The sequence below is a fragment of the Hippocampus guttulatus genome, chromosome 19 (genome assembly GCF_054856545.1).
Source record: "Hippocampus guttulatus isolate MCC_2025c chromosome 19, RoL_Hgut_1.0, whole genome shotgun sequence".
Taxonomy (NCBI): domain Eukaryota; kingdom Metazoa; phylum Chordata; class Actinopteri; order Syngnathiformes; family Syngnathidae; genus Hippocampus; species Hippocampus guttulatus.
The window spans coordinates 3,726,231-3,739,735 of NC_141279.1; the positions used below are offsets into that span (position 1 = coordinate 3,726,231).

General features: G+C 43.4%; 2 protein-coding genes across 4 annotated transcripts; both read right to left on the reverse strand.

Moving 5' to 3' along the window:
• Positions 1-36: 36 nt before the first annotated feature.
• On the reverse strand, positions 37-6,813 carry wdr45b (WD repeat domain 45B). Of its 2 annotated transcripts, none has more exons than XM_086138906.1 (10): positions 6,464-6,813; positions 5,554-5,628; positions 5,074-5,175; positions 4,875-4,962; positions 4,702-4,796; positions 4,420-4,610; positions 4,254-4,339; positions 3,642-3,743; positions 3,297-3,418; positions 37-478 (listed from the first exon to the last, which is right to left on the reverse strand). In XM_086138906.1, the coding sequence occupies exons 1-10, from the start codon at positions 6,528-6,530 to the stop codon at positions 444-446; spliced, it is 963 nt and encodes a 320-aa protein (XP_085995032.1). In that variant the 5' UTR covers positions 6,531-6,813; the 3' UTR covers positions 37-443. The 2 variants fall into 2 exon arrangements, with proteins under 2 accessions (XP_085995032.1, XP_085995031.1); XM_086138905.1 differs by lacking the exon at positions 37-478 and adding an exon at positions 775-2,717 and having other exon boundaries at positions 6,464-6,810.
• A 1,616-nt stretch (positions 6,814-8,429) lies between these two features.
• LOC147189592 (uncharacterized) lies at positions 8,430-13,056 on the reverse strand. Of its 2 annotated transcripts, none has more exons than XM_086099373.1 (7): positions 12,888-13,056; positions 11,976-12,178; positions 11,677-11,778; positions 11,485-11,580; positions 11,206-11,316; positions 10,943-11,066; positions 8,430-10,763 (listed from the first exon to the last, which is right to left on the reverse strand). In XM_086099373.1, the coding sequence occupies exons 1-7, from the start codon at positions 12,913-12,915 to the stop codon at positions 8,761-8,763; spliced, it is 2,667 nt and encodes an 888-aa protein (XP_085955499.1). In that variant the 5' UTR covers positions 12,916-13,056; the 3' UTR covers positions 8,430-8,760. The 2 variants fall into 2 exon arrangements, with proteins under 2 accessions (XP_085955499.1, XP_085955500.1); XM_086099374.1 differs by lacking the exon at positions 12,888-13,056 and having other exon boundaries at positions 11,976-12,012; positions 12,087-12,178.
• Positions 13,057-13,505: the final 449 nt, after the last annotated feature.

Sequence of the window (13,505 nt, forward strand, 5' to 3'; positions counted from 1 at the left end):
TAAGATCGATGGTTATATTCATGCCAAGAAAAAAAATGTTTTTGGTGGTTTAATAAACAACGAGTGGAGGCTCCAAACGGGATAAAATGTAACCAACGTGGATTATGAAAGAATTATTTGATTTCTTATTATGAAAGCGGGTGAAGCAATTAGGATAACATGCTGTGATTGGTGAACAATTGGGAGTGGTTATGCAAATTAGTTGATCTGATTCGTGAGGTGTACAAATTCAAGGCAATGTGATTGGTTGGTATGTCAAAGTAGGCTTGGTTTATCATATGAGGCTAATTTGATTGGTTTTGCAAATTAGTGCTGCGCCGTGATTGGTGGAAGTGAAATTGGTGGAGTTTGGGGCGGGGATAGCAGCAGTTTTTCAATGGCCTATAACTGGAACCTTTTGCTGCGAGTTGGTCGAGCTTGATCAACGCCAACAGGCCAAGCTGCTACTGGTACAGTGACTCATCCAAGGTGGTCAAACCTGCCAACACCACAAACGAGAGACCGGTCACTCTTATTTCGTACCTTTCAACGGCAACGTTGAAAATGGAGGCAGCAGCGAGGACCTGCTCACTTCAAAGAGCCGGCTATTTGTACCGGCTCGTTCGCGACCGACACATCACTTCTATTCCTTTATTTTTCGTGTGCATAAGGGGAAGAGACGATTGCTGAATTTACAGTATGAATTGACCGATACAACTGTGAAACTCAAAGCTATAAAACTGTCAGATTTACAGCCTAATAAACCACACAGCAAAACCAAGAGGACGCCAGACGTTCAAGTGGAAAAGCTGCTATTTTTTAATTCCCAAATGTTTACGCAGTTTATGTTTTACAATCAAAATTAATGTCATACTTATCAGTTGTCTTTCATTTTTTACGTGGCATCCCTTCAATGTTCAGTGATGAACAGGTGGAAAACAGTGCAAATATACAATCTGGTGAACACGAGTGAAATGTCGCGGTAAACATGCTGTTATGGACTCTATGGGAACATATTTAAAACGTTGCTGTTAATTAGGGCGGTGTAAGTGCTCTCACACACACAGTCACGAAAGATAACTCCCCAATTTGCATTTGTTGAATATGTAAGAGCAGAGCGCAGAAAGAAGCAGGTAATCAGTACAGTACATTGTATTACTGATATGACATAGTGTGTCCTGTCACAGTTTTGGGACGCAATGATACATGGAGCAACCCGCAGTTGGCTATCAGGTGATTTTATAGCATTTTCTCATTTTTGTTGTCAGCCGTGACACGTTTGTAACCGTATGAGGAGTTCGAGATGCTCCAATCAATCTTGTGGAAGAACATTTTAAATTTGAACACATTTTAGTTGAGCAATAACCATGAATTTGCTCCGTCAAATGTACACCCTGAAAAAAAATGTAAGTGCGCAAGTTGTTGGATTTCTTTTTTTAAATTTTCAAGATTGATTCCAAGTTAATTGTCTGTTTGCAGTAGCATGACTGTTTGCATTATTGAGTCTGCGGTCTTTAAGGGATGTCAAGAAAAAACATGTTTTCAATATTGTTCTATGTGCCCCCACTAGTCTAAACGCGCCGTTCTGATTAATATTCTGGTATCCACCCGAACATTTTGCCACATGCTGTCAATTGAAAATGACATCACAGTGTTCAGGTAACGACCAATCCCTGGTTTTCTGAGGTTGGTCAAGTGACGTTTGCAAGCTGAGCCTTGAGCAACCTGTGATGTCTTTTTCAGTTGACAGCGAGTGGTAAAATGGCCGCCACTTGCGATTGATAAAAAGCGGGTGGATTTTGCTGCCTAAATCATATTCCACAAACAAAATTAATCACAATAACATGTTCAAATGAGTTGTGCCGCATAGAGCAAATTATTGCAAAAAAAAAAAAGGAGTTGCCTTCCTCTTGAACAAAAAAAGCCATAACACTTGGCTAGATTTAGTAATAAAATCATACCTTGGTGATAGCAAAACTTGTATACCATCTAAGTAAAAAAATATATTGCACAATGTATTAAAAAAAAAGAAGCTTGAGGCAAATGATTCGACTTCATTATGCACAACGGTATACAATTAATATTCAGTCTTGAAAAGTGTGAAGGATGAAGTATTAAACACCCCCCCCCCCCCATGTATGCATGGTTGCTCTTTGTGACCCGGCTTGGAGAACACACACACCCGCAGTGATGCGTTTGTATCGTCATGCCATGTGATACACGACAAGCTGTTAGCAGGTTCTTACTCCACTCAGAGGCACTCCCTAGAATTAGCTCAGGCGGCGTGAGTTGACAAAAATCTCTCTGTATTATCTATGCCTTAAAAAAAAAAAAAACAGCCATTCACTGGAAAGTCATCGGAAGACATCGTAAAAAGGACTGATGTCCAAAACAATTCCTTGCTTTTGTTTTGTTTTTTTCTTCTTCTCTCGCGTTTGGTTCAAGAGTGGGCATCAACATCGCCCTGATAATCCAGAGACAACTTGTGTGTCTTTTTTTTCTCAGTTGAAGCTCCTTCAGCAGAGTCATTCAAGAGAACTGAAGTACAGGGACATCTGGTCCATTCTGGATAAATGGGAGGGGGGGGGAACTAGGCTTTGTAATTTTGCCCTCCTCAATGGCATTGAAATGTCATATTTTGTCATCTGTCATCTCCAGGAACTGGGCGTAGACATCTCTGGAACACTCCCCTTTCTGGTTGTACAGGAACTTGTAGTAACTGCCATCAGCACAAATAGCTGCGAGGCACAAGTGGGGGTGGGGGTGGGTGGGGGGGGGTGCAGAAAGAAGAGCTGCATGTGAAATGTTGCAAAGTCAATGCTGAGAAACATTCACATGATTACTTGCTGTGCGCACAAATAGTGCCGGTGCTGCAAGACGCGATGACAAAAGCGACTGCAACAGCTGAACTTTATTTGTGGGTGGTCAGAGGCAGTGAAAACGGCGACGGGGGTGAACTTCATTTAAGATGAGTTATATCGACTGTTACTGGTTAATTCTGAACACAGCCACACCCCCGGTTGGAAAAGGGCGTGCAACCACATCATCCAAGCTTTTTTATTTTTGGAAATAATTGTGCAATTTACACCATGCGCTTGGTGGTTGGTAGGTGGGGTTAATGACCATCCGCTGCTCAACCCGTATTGTTTTGTGTTTTTTGTTATTGTAAAGTGTCCTTGGGTGTCTTGAAAGGCGCTTATAAATAAAATCTATTATTATTATTTTTATCACTGCAAATATCCATTTTCAACTTTGACCCCCGGATGTGCCTTCGCACTGTCTGACAAGTACCGGCGCGGGTGCGCAAGCGCTCTTACCTATGACAGCGTTGGGCTCAGTTCCGAAGGCACACAAACACGGGGAGCTCGAGGGCAACTGGAACCTGGAAAAGCTCCACATGGAGCTGAAGTATTTGGGAAGAAAGCCGGCGGAGGCCAAACTGTAGAATGACACGCAACGCAGTGACAAAGTGTTACTCATCTCTCAAATGCATTCGCGGTTGTCATTTTTCTTTTCAAGCCATGTACAACAATATCGGAGTCTCTGTTTCACTAAACCTCCTAATTCATAGGGCAGTCTCGTTGCGGCACAAGCCGAGGTGGGGGCACGGTGGGTATAAATCGAAACAACATGCTTCAAAAGAACTTTACGAATCGACAAACCTTGATTGCCGATTCCTCTTTACGTCTTCGGCTGCAAAAATGTGCACCGTGCCGTGGTCGCTCGATACACAAATGAGGGATGCATCCTGGTTGAAATTTATGCTACAAAAAGGAAAAATGGAAGAGTGGGAAGAAAATATGAACCGCAACCATTCTGCAGCAAACAACGACATGGAAAAGGCTCAACTTCAAAATCCCAAACGTGACAAGGTCAATATATATTTTTTTAAAATGTGGGTGGGGCAGAAATTTCTAAATTGCTTTTTCCCAACACGCTAAAACTGAAAACTGCATCCATATTTGTTTGTGTGTTCCTTTATTCAGTGACTATTAACTCATTCACTCCCAAAGACGTTTTTAAACGTCTTTTCAGACTTGGTCCATAATTGGCTAGTACTGAATGAGTTAACAGTGAAGGGATCATAACCGCAAATTAACGGCTAACTGGTGTAAAATCAAACAACCTTTCACCTCAATGCTGATCGAAGTGGACATAGTTGTAAACAGTTGCAGGTCCGCTATCAAATGGATGCTCCCAAATCCCAACGTGCTACAGCGAAGCCCGTATAAGGCCACTGACATGTTTCCATATTTGTCTTGCGGCAGCCTCACCAGTAAATATTGGCCGTCTGAGAGCCTCGCCTCAGCTCCTGTATGAGCTGACCAGCCGACGTGTCAAAAATTCTAATCAGTGTCCCCTGCGGATAAACAACACACGTTTTAAAATGGCCACAATCAAAAAGAAATGACTTGGGGCCATTTTGGACTATTGGCTTACTTTTTCTGATGCCGTTGCTATTCGGGTCCCTTGCAGGTTGAGGGCGATGCAGCACAGCGCCCCCTCGTGGGCAGGGATGTCCACTGGGGGCTTCTCTGTGTTTGCCAGGTCCACAATCTGAACGTGGCCCGAGTGAGCGCCAGGGAAGGCCAGAAGGGAGTTGTTGCTATTGGGACACAGCACGCACAGACCTGAAGAAAGAACAGTTGGGTCAATCACATTGTAGCTCAGGTTCAAAACAAAAAGATTTGTGAAAGCAACCCGCAAAGAGCAGGGCCTGACCTTTGGGGTTGAAACAGGTCTCAAACACGTGCAGCTGATGGGGGTTGTGGGTGAAGGTGAACACTTTAATCATGGAGTCCAGGACCACCACAATTCTGACCGCAAAACAGCAAAAAATGAAACCGACGATTTCAAGAAATGTTTTTTTTTTAATTGGGGGTGGCGGGTAGTACCTGTCACGCCGAAGTTTGACAGCTTTCACCTCTGTGGAGAACTCAATCTCAATGACTGTCTTCTTCTTCAGGTCATCCCAAATCATGACTACAGTGAAGTCAACAATCAAAATGAAAAAGGCATCAATATTTAACAGAACACGATCATGAGCCACATCTTATCAAATTAGAAGCTCCTGATCCTGTTTCAAAAGCATACCTTTATTGGTGGGGTACTTGGGTTTCTTTCCTCCACCCACAAGCGCCAGATAGTTGCACCGGAAAAGCATCTCCACGTGGCCTACACCGCCCTCCAAGAATTCTAAAAAAAAAAAGTGTCGAGAAATGCTTCGATATCAAACAAAAATCAGTTTTGCTTCTGATCAGTCCTGCTTATTCATTTGCCTTTGGGCTCAGAAAGCACAGAAGAATAATTATATCCCCGCACACACTCAACACACAAGCCTCTGTTCTCAGCTTGAAAAAGCTCCTTGCCCACAGCATAACTGATGTTGACAAGCAACTCTGGAAAGGGTCAAGCTGCTGAGTAATATATTTAGCCTAACTTGAGCGGACAATTTCGCTTCTACATCCCCACTTTAACTTCCGTTTGGTTGCTGTATACCGGAATAAACACCACACTGCGTAGTTCTGATCTACAAATTTGAACAGTGAAATGTTTTCAGGCATTTATTTTTACCTTGTTTCTCCTTCTCTTTAAGAGGATCTGTGTTGTAAACCCGAAATCCATTCTCCATTCCACATGCAAAGCATCCTGCAGAGGCACATATTTAACAGACAGGGATCAGAAGTCAAAGATAACATCTGATACAGTAACTGTATCGCCCAAGAAATCTATGACCAAAAACCTTCACTGATATACGAGATGATATGATGATACGCAACTACAATAATTACCTGAATGATTGACGTATTGAACCGTGAACACGTATTTTTAAAAAAACAACTTTAGGTCTGTATTATCTAAACTAAAAGATTACCGTAATTACAGGAGACAAAGCAACAAAGACACGTAATAGAGACCAAGTCTGGGTTGCACATCTCTAGTTGTGGGTGCAACTCTAGTTCGCAAGGTTTTACCTTGCCGTTGTACAGCATTGATTTGTAACGATTAAATATGATGATGGATAAATGGTGAATAACATAACAGAACATTAAGATTTGATGATGATAACTACCCCCCCCCCAACTCCTTAATATGACGGTGGTTGGCTAACAGAAATTCATGTGTACGGTGATTTGTTCACACCCCACTTCAGAACCTCAATATATATTATTAACTGAAATATTTACTGATGCTCGACCATCGAATGACAATAATAGCGTAAGCGGTAGCTAGCGAAGGCTAGCAGTGGCTCACAACAAGAAAACGGTAGGTGATCTATGCTAAAAGTTCCGCAAGTGGCATGGACAACTGTCGTGATATTCGATATTTCCAAGTTGGGAAAACGAGTTACGGTCGGTTACATTAAATGTCGATTATTTTCAGAGGAACCAGTGAGTTAGCAGTGTTAGCTTAGCATCCGCGGCGCTATCCGAATTCCTTTTGGGTTGAGGGGGGAAAAACATATGACAGCTTCACTTCTCACCGTGGTCCTGGTTAAATCCAGCGTAAAGGAGTCCGTTCCCTTGCGGTTTTGACAGCAGTGAATTCATCGTTTCGCGCGAGGCTACCCAAATTCCAATTTGTGTAATCAATAATCCAACTACTGCTGCTCGGATGGCTAACTGGCTAGCGTCATCATTCCTCCCGAGTTGGCTGCGTGTCGAAGGAAGGATGCAACAGACGCTGGTTCCTGTTTAGCCGAGACTTGTCAAGTACTCTCGGTCGGGCTAAATTTCCGTTGGATTCTTCCTCTTTTTTTGATCAATGAGCGTGTTGCAAAAACAAAATAAACCGTGCGTGCATCTATATGTGTTGCAGACGATGAAAAAAGTCAAACAATTCAACAAGTGACGGTCCAAATAAAACCACTTGGGAGGGGGTGGGGGGGGGGGGCTGAAAGCAATGCCGTTGTTATTCGCGCATCATGTCTTCCCATTTATTATAAGTGACCTAATTTTACTTTTTTTATCTACCTTATTTTCTGTCAAATTATTACTGTATATATGTTTTATGTTCAATAAACAAACAAACAAAACAAAGAATGCACTCGCCTTCGAAGCCAGGAATTGTGGGTTCGAGTCCTATCTGGGGTGCTTTGTGGTCATGTTACCAGCCGTTTAAAGTCATTAACAGTGGAATAACAGAATCCAGTAATCCTCCAAATGCACTAAAAGATAAGATAACCTTTATTCGTCCCACACTGGGGAAATAATGAATGGAAAGAGGTTTAAAGTCCTTATTCATTACATACTGGAAAGAAATACAGCAATAATCAACATTAAGCAAAAGTAACCCACGGAGAGCGGAATTATCGTCAAAATGGTTGGAAAACAAATCACAGGCTTGTACAAATCAGATTTATTTCTTCATTTATCATTTGCTAATTTTGCATTTTTTATTACTGTTATCAAAGATACATGGATGCATTCTGATAGCAACACCAACAACTTTTGGTTTAGGAAACGATGTCACATGCAAGATTATTTTCATTGTTACAGGTAAATATTTTTGTGCGTGATGACTGTATTTTCTCTTGTCAAGCTATCAGCTTACTTACAGTTACAGGTGTTGAATCAGTACTTTTACTTGTATTTCAGCATCCTGAAGCACAGTGTGAGTACTTGCCTGTTTTCAACACATCTCCATCATGCAATGCATGAACCAGAATTTCAAGAAGAGGAAAGTTGCCAGAACACTGCCTTGGGGACCTCAACTGCAACTTGTCACTACCTAAAGGGAAACAGCTGGCCAGCGAGGTTGTACAGGATCCAGTCTTTTGCGCTTGTCCGCAGAAACAGGCTTTCTTGCGCATTCCCTCACATTTTAGCGTTAACGCAATATGGATAAACAACTCAATTGGCTTGTAAGTTATAATCAATATACAGTAATTGCCTTAGAAGACTTTTTACGTTGACTTAAAAGGCCAGTTTTTCTCCACCATCCGCAGATTTTGAGCATGCCTAACATTTATTGGCAGCGGCTGGTTAAATGTTGACTGAGGGAGGAACTTGGACAAACTGTAACATATTGGAAATGTTAATAGATGCAGCAGGTAAACTTGTTCACAAGGTACTGTAATCAAGTGAAATGGATACTGTAATCAAAACACAAAAATGCTCATCTGTGGTCGATGCATGAAATTAATAGAGAAATATGAAGGTTATTTCTTGTTTGTTTGTACTTGTTTAACACCTCTGCATAGTTTTAGTCCTGAGACATAACAGATCAATGCACACAAAGGAGTAAGATTCTCACTTCTTATATCGAAGTCTGTTTAAAAAATATATATGCATGCTAAATGTCTGCCGTTTTGCTGTATGACCTTGGATCCAATATTCTAGTTTGTTTTTGGGAGGGGCGGGGGGGTTCGCTTTTGAGAAAAAAAAAAAACACTGGCATGGTGTGAAGTGCAAATACAGTCGTCAATAACCAACAGAAATAAAGTTCGATTCGTTGAAGAAAGCTGAATTTATTCCCAAAGAAGTTATTGTTTTATCATTTGCACATATTAACCATATGTAGAACTACAGCAAACGTTTCTGTAAAAAATACAGTTACATTATTTAAGCAATTTACACTTTCATGAGTTCTTTACAAGCGACGTTGTGACAATCACAGAGGAAGGACTAGTCACCCCGTTTCCCGTTCATTTAGTTCCAATCCCCCAACTTCACTTTTGTCTCTGTGCCTCAAATATTCACAATAAACAACGTTTGGAGCCACAAAGGCTGTCATAGCCACGTCCTATTTTTAATCAGGCGGAACCCAAGTTTGCGTCAACTATGCATGGACAAGCCTGCGATGTCTTTTTAGGCCGTGTAAACTGGAAAAGGCTTTGTTACAGATCGCACAAACATAGGGTCTCTCTCCGGTGTGGGTTCGCATGTGTAGCGTGAGAAAACAGGACTGGACAAAACCTTTATCGCAGATGCTACACTTAAACGGCCTTTCCCCTGTATGGTACCTGCGATGGATTTTCAGTTCAGCCGAGGAACGGAAAGACTTGTCGCAGTCGTCGCATTTGAAAGGCCTTTCGCCCGTGTGGATCAAAGTGTGCCTCACCAGCGCGTCTTTACCGAAGAATCCCTTTCCGCAATGCTCGCACGGGAAGCGCATGCCTTTGTGATGGAAGTTGTCGTGTTTGAGGAGGCATCTCCTGGAGGTGAAGCTCTTCTCGCACTGGCCGCAGGCAAACGTCGGCAACGCTTTATCGCTGAGCAGTTCGCCCGACTGATGCACGCGCTCGACGTGCCTCGTCAGGGTGACGCCGTGACGGAATTTCTTGCCGCACTCCCAGCAGAGGAAGGGATAGGCCTTAGTGTGTTTTTTCTGGTGCTCCACCAGGTCCGAGTACGATCGGAATCGTTTGGAGCAATGGGGGCACTGAAAGGGCTGGTAGCCGGTGTGTTTCCATTCGTGTCGGATGAAACGCTTCAAACTGACAAACGTCATCTGGCAGTGGGTGCACGTAAAAGGCTCGGCGGGATTGTGGACGTCGATGTAGTGCTTGTGCAGCGCCTTGAACACGGGGAAGCTATCCTCGCACTGGTTGCACTGGAACGGCGTGTGCGACTCTTTATGCATGGCCAGCGCTTCTGAATCGCGCACCAGCTTCATGCAAACCTCGCAGTACAGCGGGTTGTGCGTTTGCTTGTGCGAATCCAAGGTGGACTTGTACTTGAAGGCCTTGTCGCATTCGTTGCAGCGGAAACAATGCCGGATGTCTTCGGGTTGATCGGGATCCACCTGTTGCTCGTTGTAGCAGATGTTTCTTAAATGAAAGCGAAAGGTCTGCTTGCACTTGAACTCGGCGCTGCAGTGGGGACAATAGAATGGACCGTCCAGGATGGTTTTAGTGTCGTCTGGGCTCTTGTGTCCCAGCTCCTTGGTGGTCCGCTTTCCTCCAGCGGGTGCGTAATCGGGGTCGTCTGCGGTGCTGTCCGTCGGCGCGGCTTCGTTGCCCGGCTCGCAAATGAGGATAGCGGATTTATCGTCTTCTCCGTCCGCGTTCTCTTTCTGGGCTTCCGTCTCGGTCGTCACACCTTGGCATTTATGCTGCTGCAGCCAGCGGAAGTTCTTGAAATTTCTTTGACACACCGTGCAGGAGTAAGTCAACTCTTCGCCGTGTTGACTCATGTGACGCTCCAAGAATCTGGCATGGCTCACCACTTTGCCGCACACGCCGCACGTTCTGTCATCCAAGTCATCGCCTTTGGCCGAGACGAGAGAGCTCGAAAACCTTTTTGGACTGCTGTCGGCGGCTGGCGACCTTCCGGATTTTCGCCACTGCGACAGGAGCCGCTTCATCTTGAGTCCGCGATTCTTTCGCACCGGTCTTTTCAGCACGTCAAAGTCCGGATCCCGCGCGGCCGCCGGCATTTGAAAATCTTCATCGTCGAGACGCTTCTTTTTCCTCCCGCGTCTGTTCGGCGTTTTCACTAAGCTGTCGAGTACCGTCACCTTGCCATCCTCCCCTATGATTAGGGTTTCCGATAGGTTGTCATGGTGCGCTTCCATTACACTATGATCCGCACCCGTTCCTTCCTGAGCGGCCCCCGCGCCGACGTCTGGCTTCTCTTCCTGATCAATTCCGAACCACGGTTTTTGGACGCTTTCCTCTGAAAGTGGCATTTTATCGCCAGCTTCGACCTCCATCTCTGTGCAGTCTGTATAGACCGCGCTAGTCTCCGGATCCGTTGCCGCTGGCTGATTGAGCACGGCATCTCTTTCCGCAGGAGGAAGACATAGAGCGGACAAGATGCCACTATCGACCTCACAAGATTCTAGAAATAAAGAGAGGACTCGATTAACATTTATCTAATCAGCCCACATTTGCTCACAATAAACTTTCAATCCAGTTCGGGGTACAAAAATTAAAAGGACCCCCCGCCCCCACTTCATGACAGTTTTTTCCCCAGGATATGCATTGAAAAGCTTTTAAGACGGGATGCTCAATGCTTACCAACATCCTCCAACTGGCTGAGGTCTTTGTGAGCGTCCAACGCGGTTTTGAGCCCCTGAGACATGGTGTAAGACTCCAAGCACTCTCTCAGAACTGAAGAGGAATCACTTAGCAATGATGCGATCTAACAAAGAGAAGCAAAATGGGAACTAACCTGTGTTTACAATTTAAAAGCCAATGATGGCTAGCTGCGGCACTGATGTTCATATTCCAGATCATGGAATATAACAGGATTTTACAAACTTGGGTGTGGTGCGACCTACCTGCTGGAGAGACTGAGTTGGAATAAGCTTTTCGAGCCGGGACAGAAAGAGCCACATCAATGTCTGGATTGCTTTGTCGTACGTGGGACCAAAATCTTCAGGAAAAACATCCTGCACACAGGAAATTCATCTTTGCTTCTGAGATCGCCAGGCAAAGCAAACAGTCTCATGCATCACGGTCAAGGTATATGAAATTGGTGTGAAATTAGCAGGGCGTTAGCAACATGACTGCAAGGTGCAAATACATTTTGGTGCCATTCAGGTGAAAAACAAACTTACTTGAAAAAAGTTCTCTCTCTCGACACAATTTCTCAGCAAATTCCGCACAAGGCTCATAAAATGAGAGTCTGAAATGTCTGGTTTTGCATTATCAATCTGAAGGGAAAAAAAAGGTCAAAATAGAGAAAGGTCAGCGAAAATTTGACAACTATAAACAAGGAGAGTTTCAAAATGGTTTACCATGCCACTCACCTCTACTTTCCAAAGCGATTGAAGGTTTTGCATACGATCGAGATGTGGCTGGATGGTTTGGATGTTGGCAGTCTCCTCAGAGCGGCACAGCTCCAGGATGAGCTGCAGACATAAAGAGAAAAATCATACTTGAATAATTGAAGATTACGATACTGCATTTTTTTTAACAAGGTAAATTTACTTACATGGTCACAATATAATGACCACTTGCTCAATATAATTTTAGCCACATTTTGCATTCACAAATTTGCTCAACAGATGGAGGTATGACTGAGATAGAGTTCAGAAAGTTCTCTTACCCGTGCTCGAAGACCCAAAATTAGTTCCGCACGTTGCCTGGTCGAAAGGAGTTGAGGAACAATTTCAGTAACCATAAATACAAACTCCTCAAGCAGTCCATAATCCGATACAATCTTGTGATCTATTGTCTGCCAGATGGCTGCAGAGATCAGACGAATCGGTGAAACCAGGAGGCGCAGAGTGGGGAGGGGGAGAGAGGGACCTGAACGTGGAGAGAAATGTACAACTATATCATGGACATGTTATATCAGGACATTGACATTGACAAACACGTACTTTAAGTATACATTTTGCCAAGTGGTTCAAATGTGACGAAACAAATCGTAACTATTAAGTACATTTTATAGAGACAGTCAATATTTATACATCGTCTGGGAACAGAGCAACTCAGACCAGATAGGGGAAAAACCGTTTTTCCACATATACAGTGTAAGGAAACCTGAGAGGATGTCTACATTCATAAAAAAACGTTAGCTTTCATCTCAATTGACGCATTAACCCATACATACTAGCCGTTCCTTACTGCAGAGCGCAATTCGATCGCGATTTAATTAGACAAGAATGATAAACGCATTTCTGCACAAATGCTTACTTTAACTACAAATAGCAGTGGTAAATCTTATTATTTGTTCGACTTGGAACCAGCGTACATCGGGTGCTAATCTTAGCTTGTGACTGCTAAGGGAGCGGAAGACGGAATCTAAATTCACAAAAATTAGCACATATTCTGAAGCAAACGCTGCATCAAGTCAGCGACAAGCAATTTAAGTAACGTAAATAAAATGGTTTCCGCCCAGCAACGAAAGTAATTTTACCAACAAACTCGGATCCGACATGAGTTAGCAATGCTATTCCCGCGCGTCCAACTGCGTTGAGGCCTAGCTAAACTAATCCGCCCAGTTTTTACTCACCGGGTTGTTCGGAGGAACCTTCATCCATCCTAATATATTCACATTACACCGCGGTGGGGCGAATGTGCATCTGTGTGTCAACAGTCTTCCTCCAAGATTCTTTTTAAACAGCAGACATCTAAACACACCATAGGAAACGGAGCTTTGTGCGTCAACGGCTGCCTTTGCGTTCCGTTCGGAATAATATTCCGGCGGATTACTCTTCGAATTATTAGTTCCACTTCCTACGCAAATTGTCAAATATGGTTTCACGATTACGCAATGTCGATTTTCGGAAGTGGGGGGCGCTTGTAGTATTTTTCAATTTCCGACAAAAAACCCCGACTTGTCTCGTGTTTAAAGAGCGTTCAGCTTCTATAACTACAGATGCTACTGCAGAATATTTTTTTAAAAGCACAATTAAATAAATGGACCCTAACTACCTACAATTTGGCCTGGATAAGAATAATTTCCACACTTTGGTGCTTGTCACTAGTGAATCAATTATTGCCATATTGCAGCTTTGCTAAAGGTGTCAAATGAACAAAAGTTCAAGGCTCCAAGATGTTTGTTGAAGAAACTCCCTTAAAACAATATTTAATCACGAGTTCATTTCTTTGTTCAGCAACCAGTTAATTT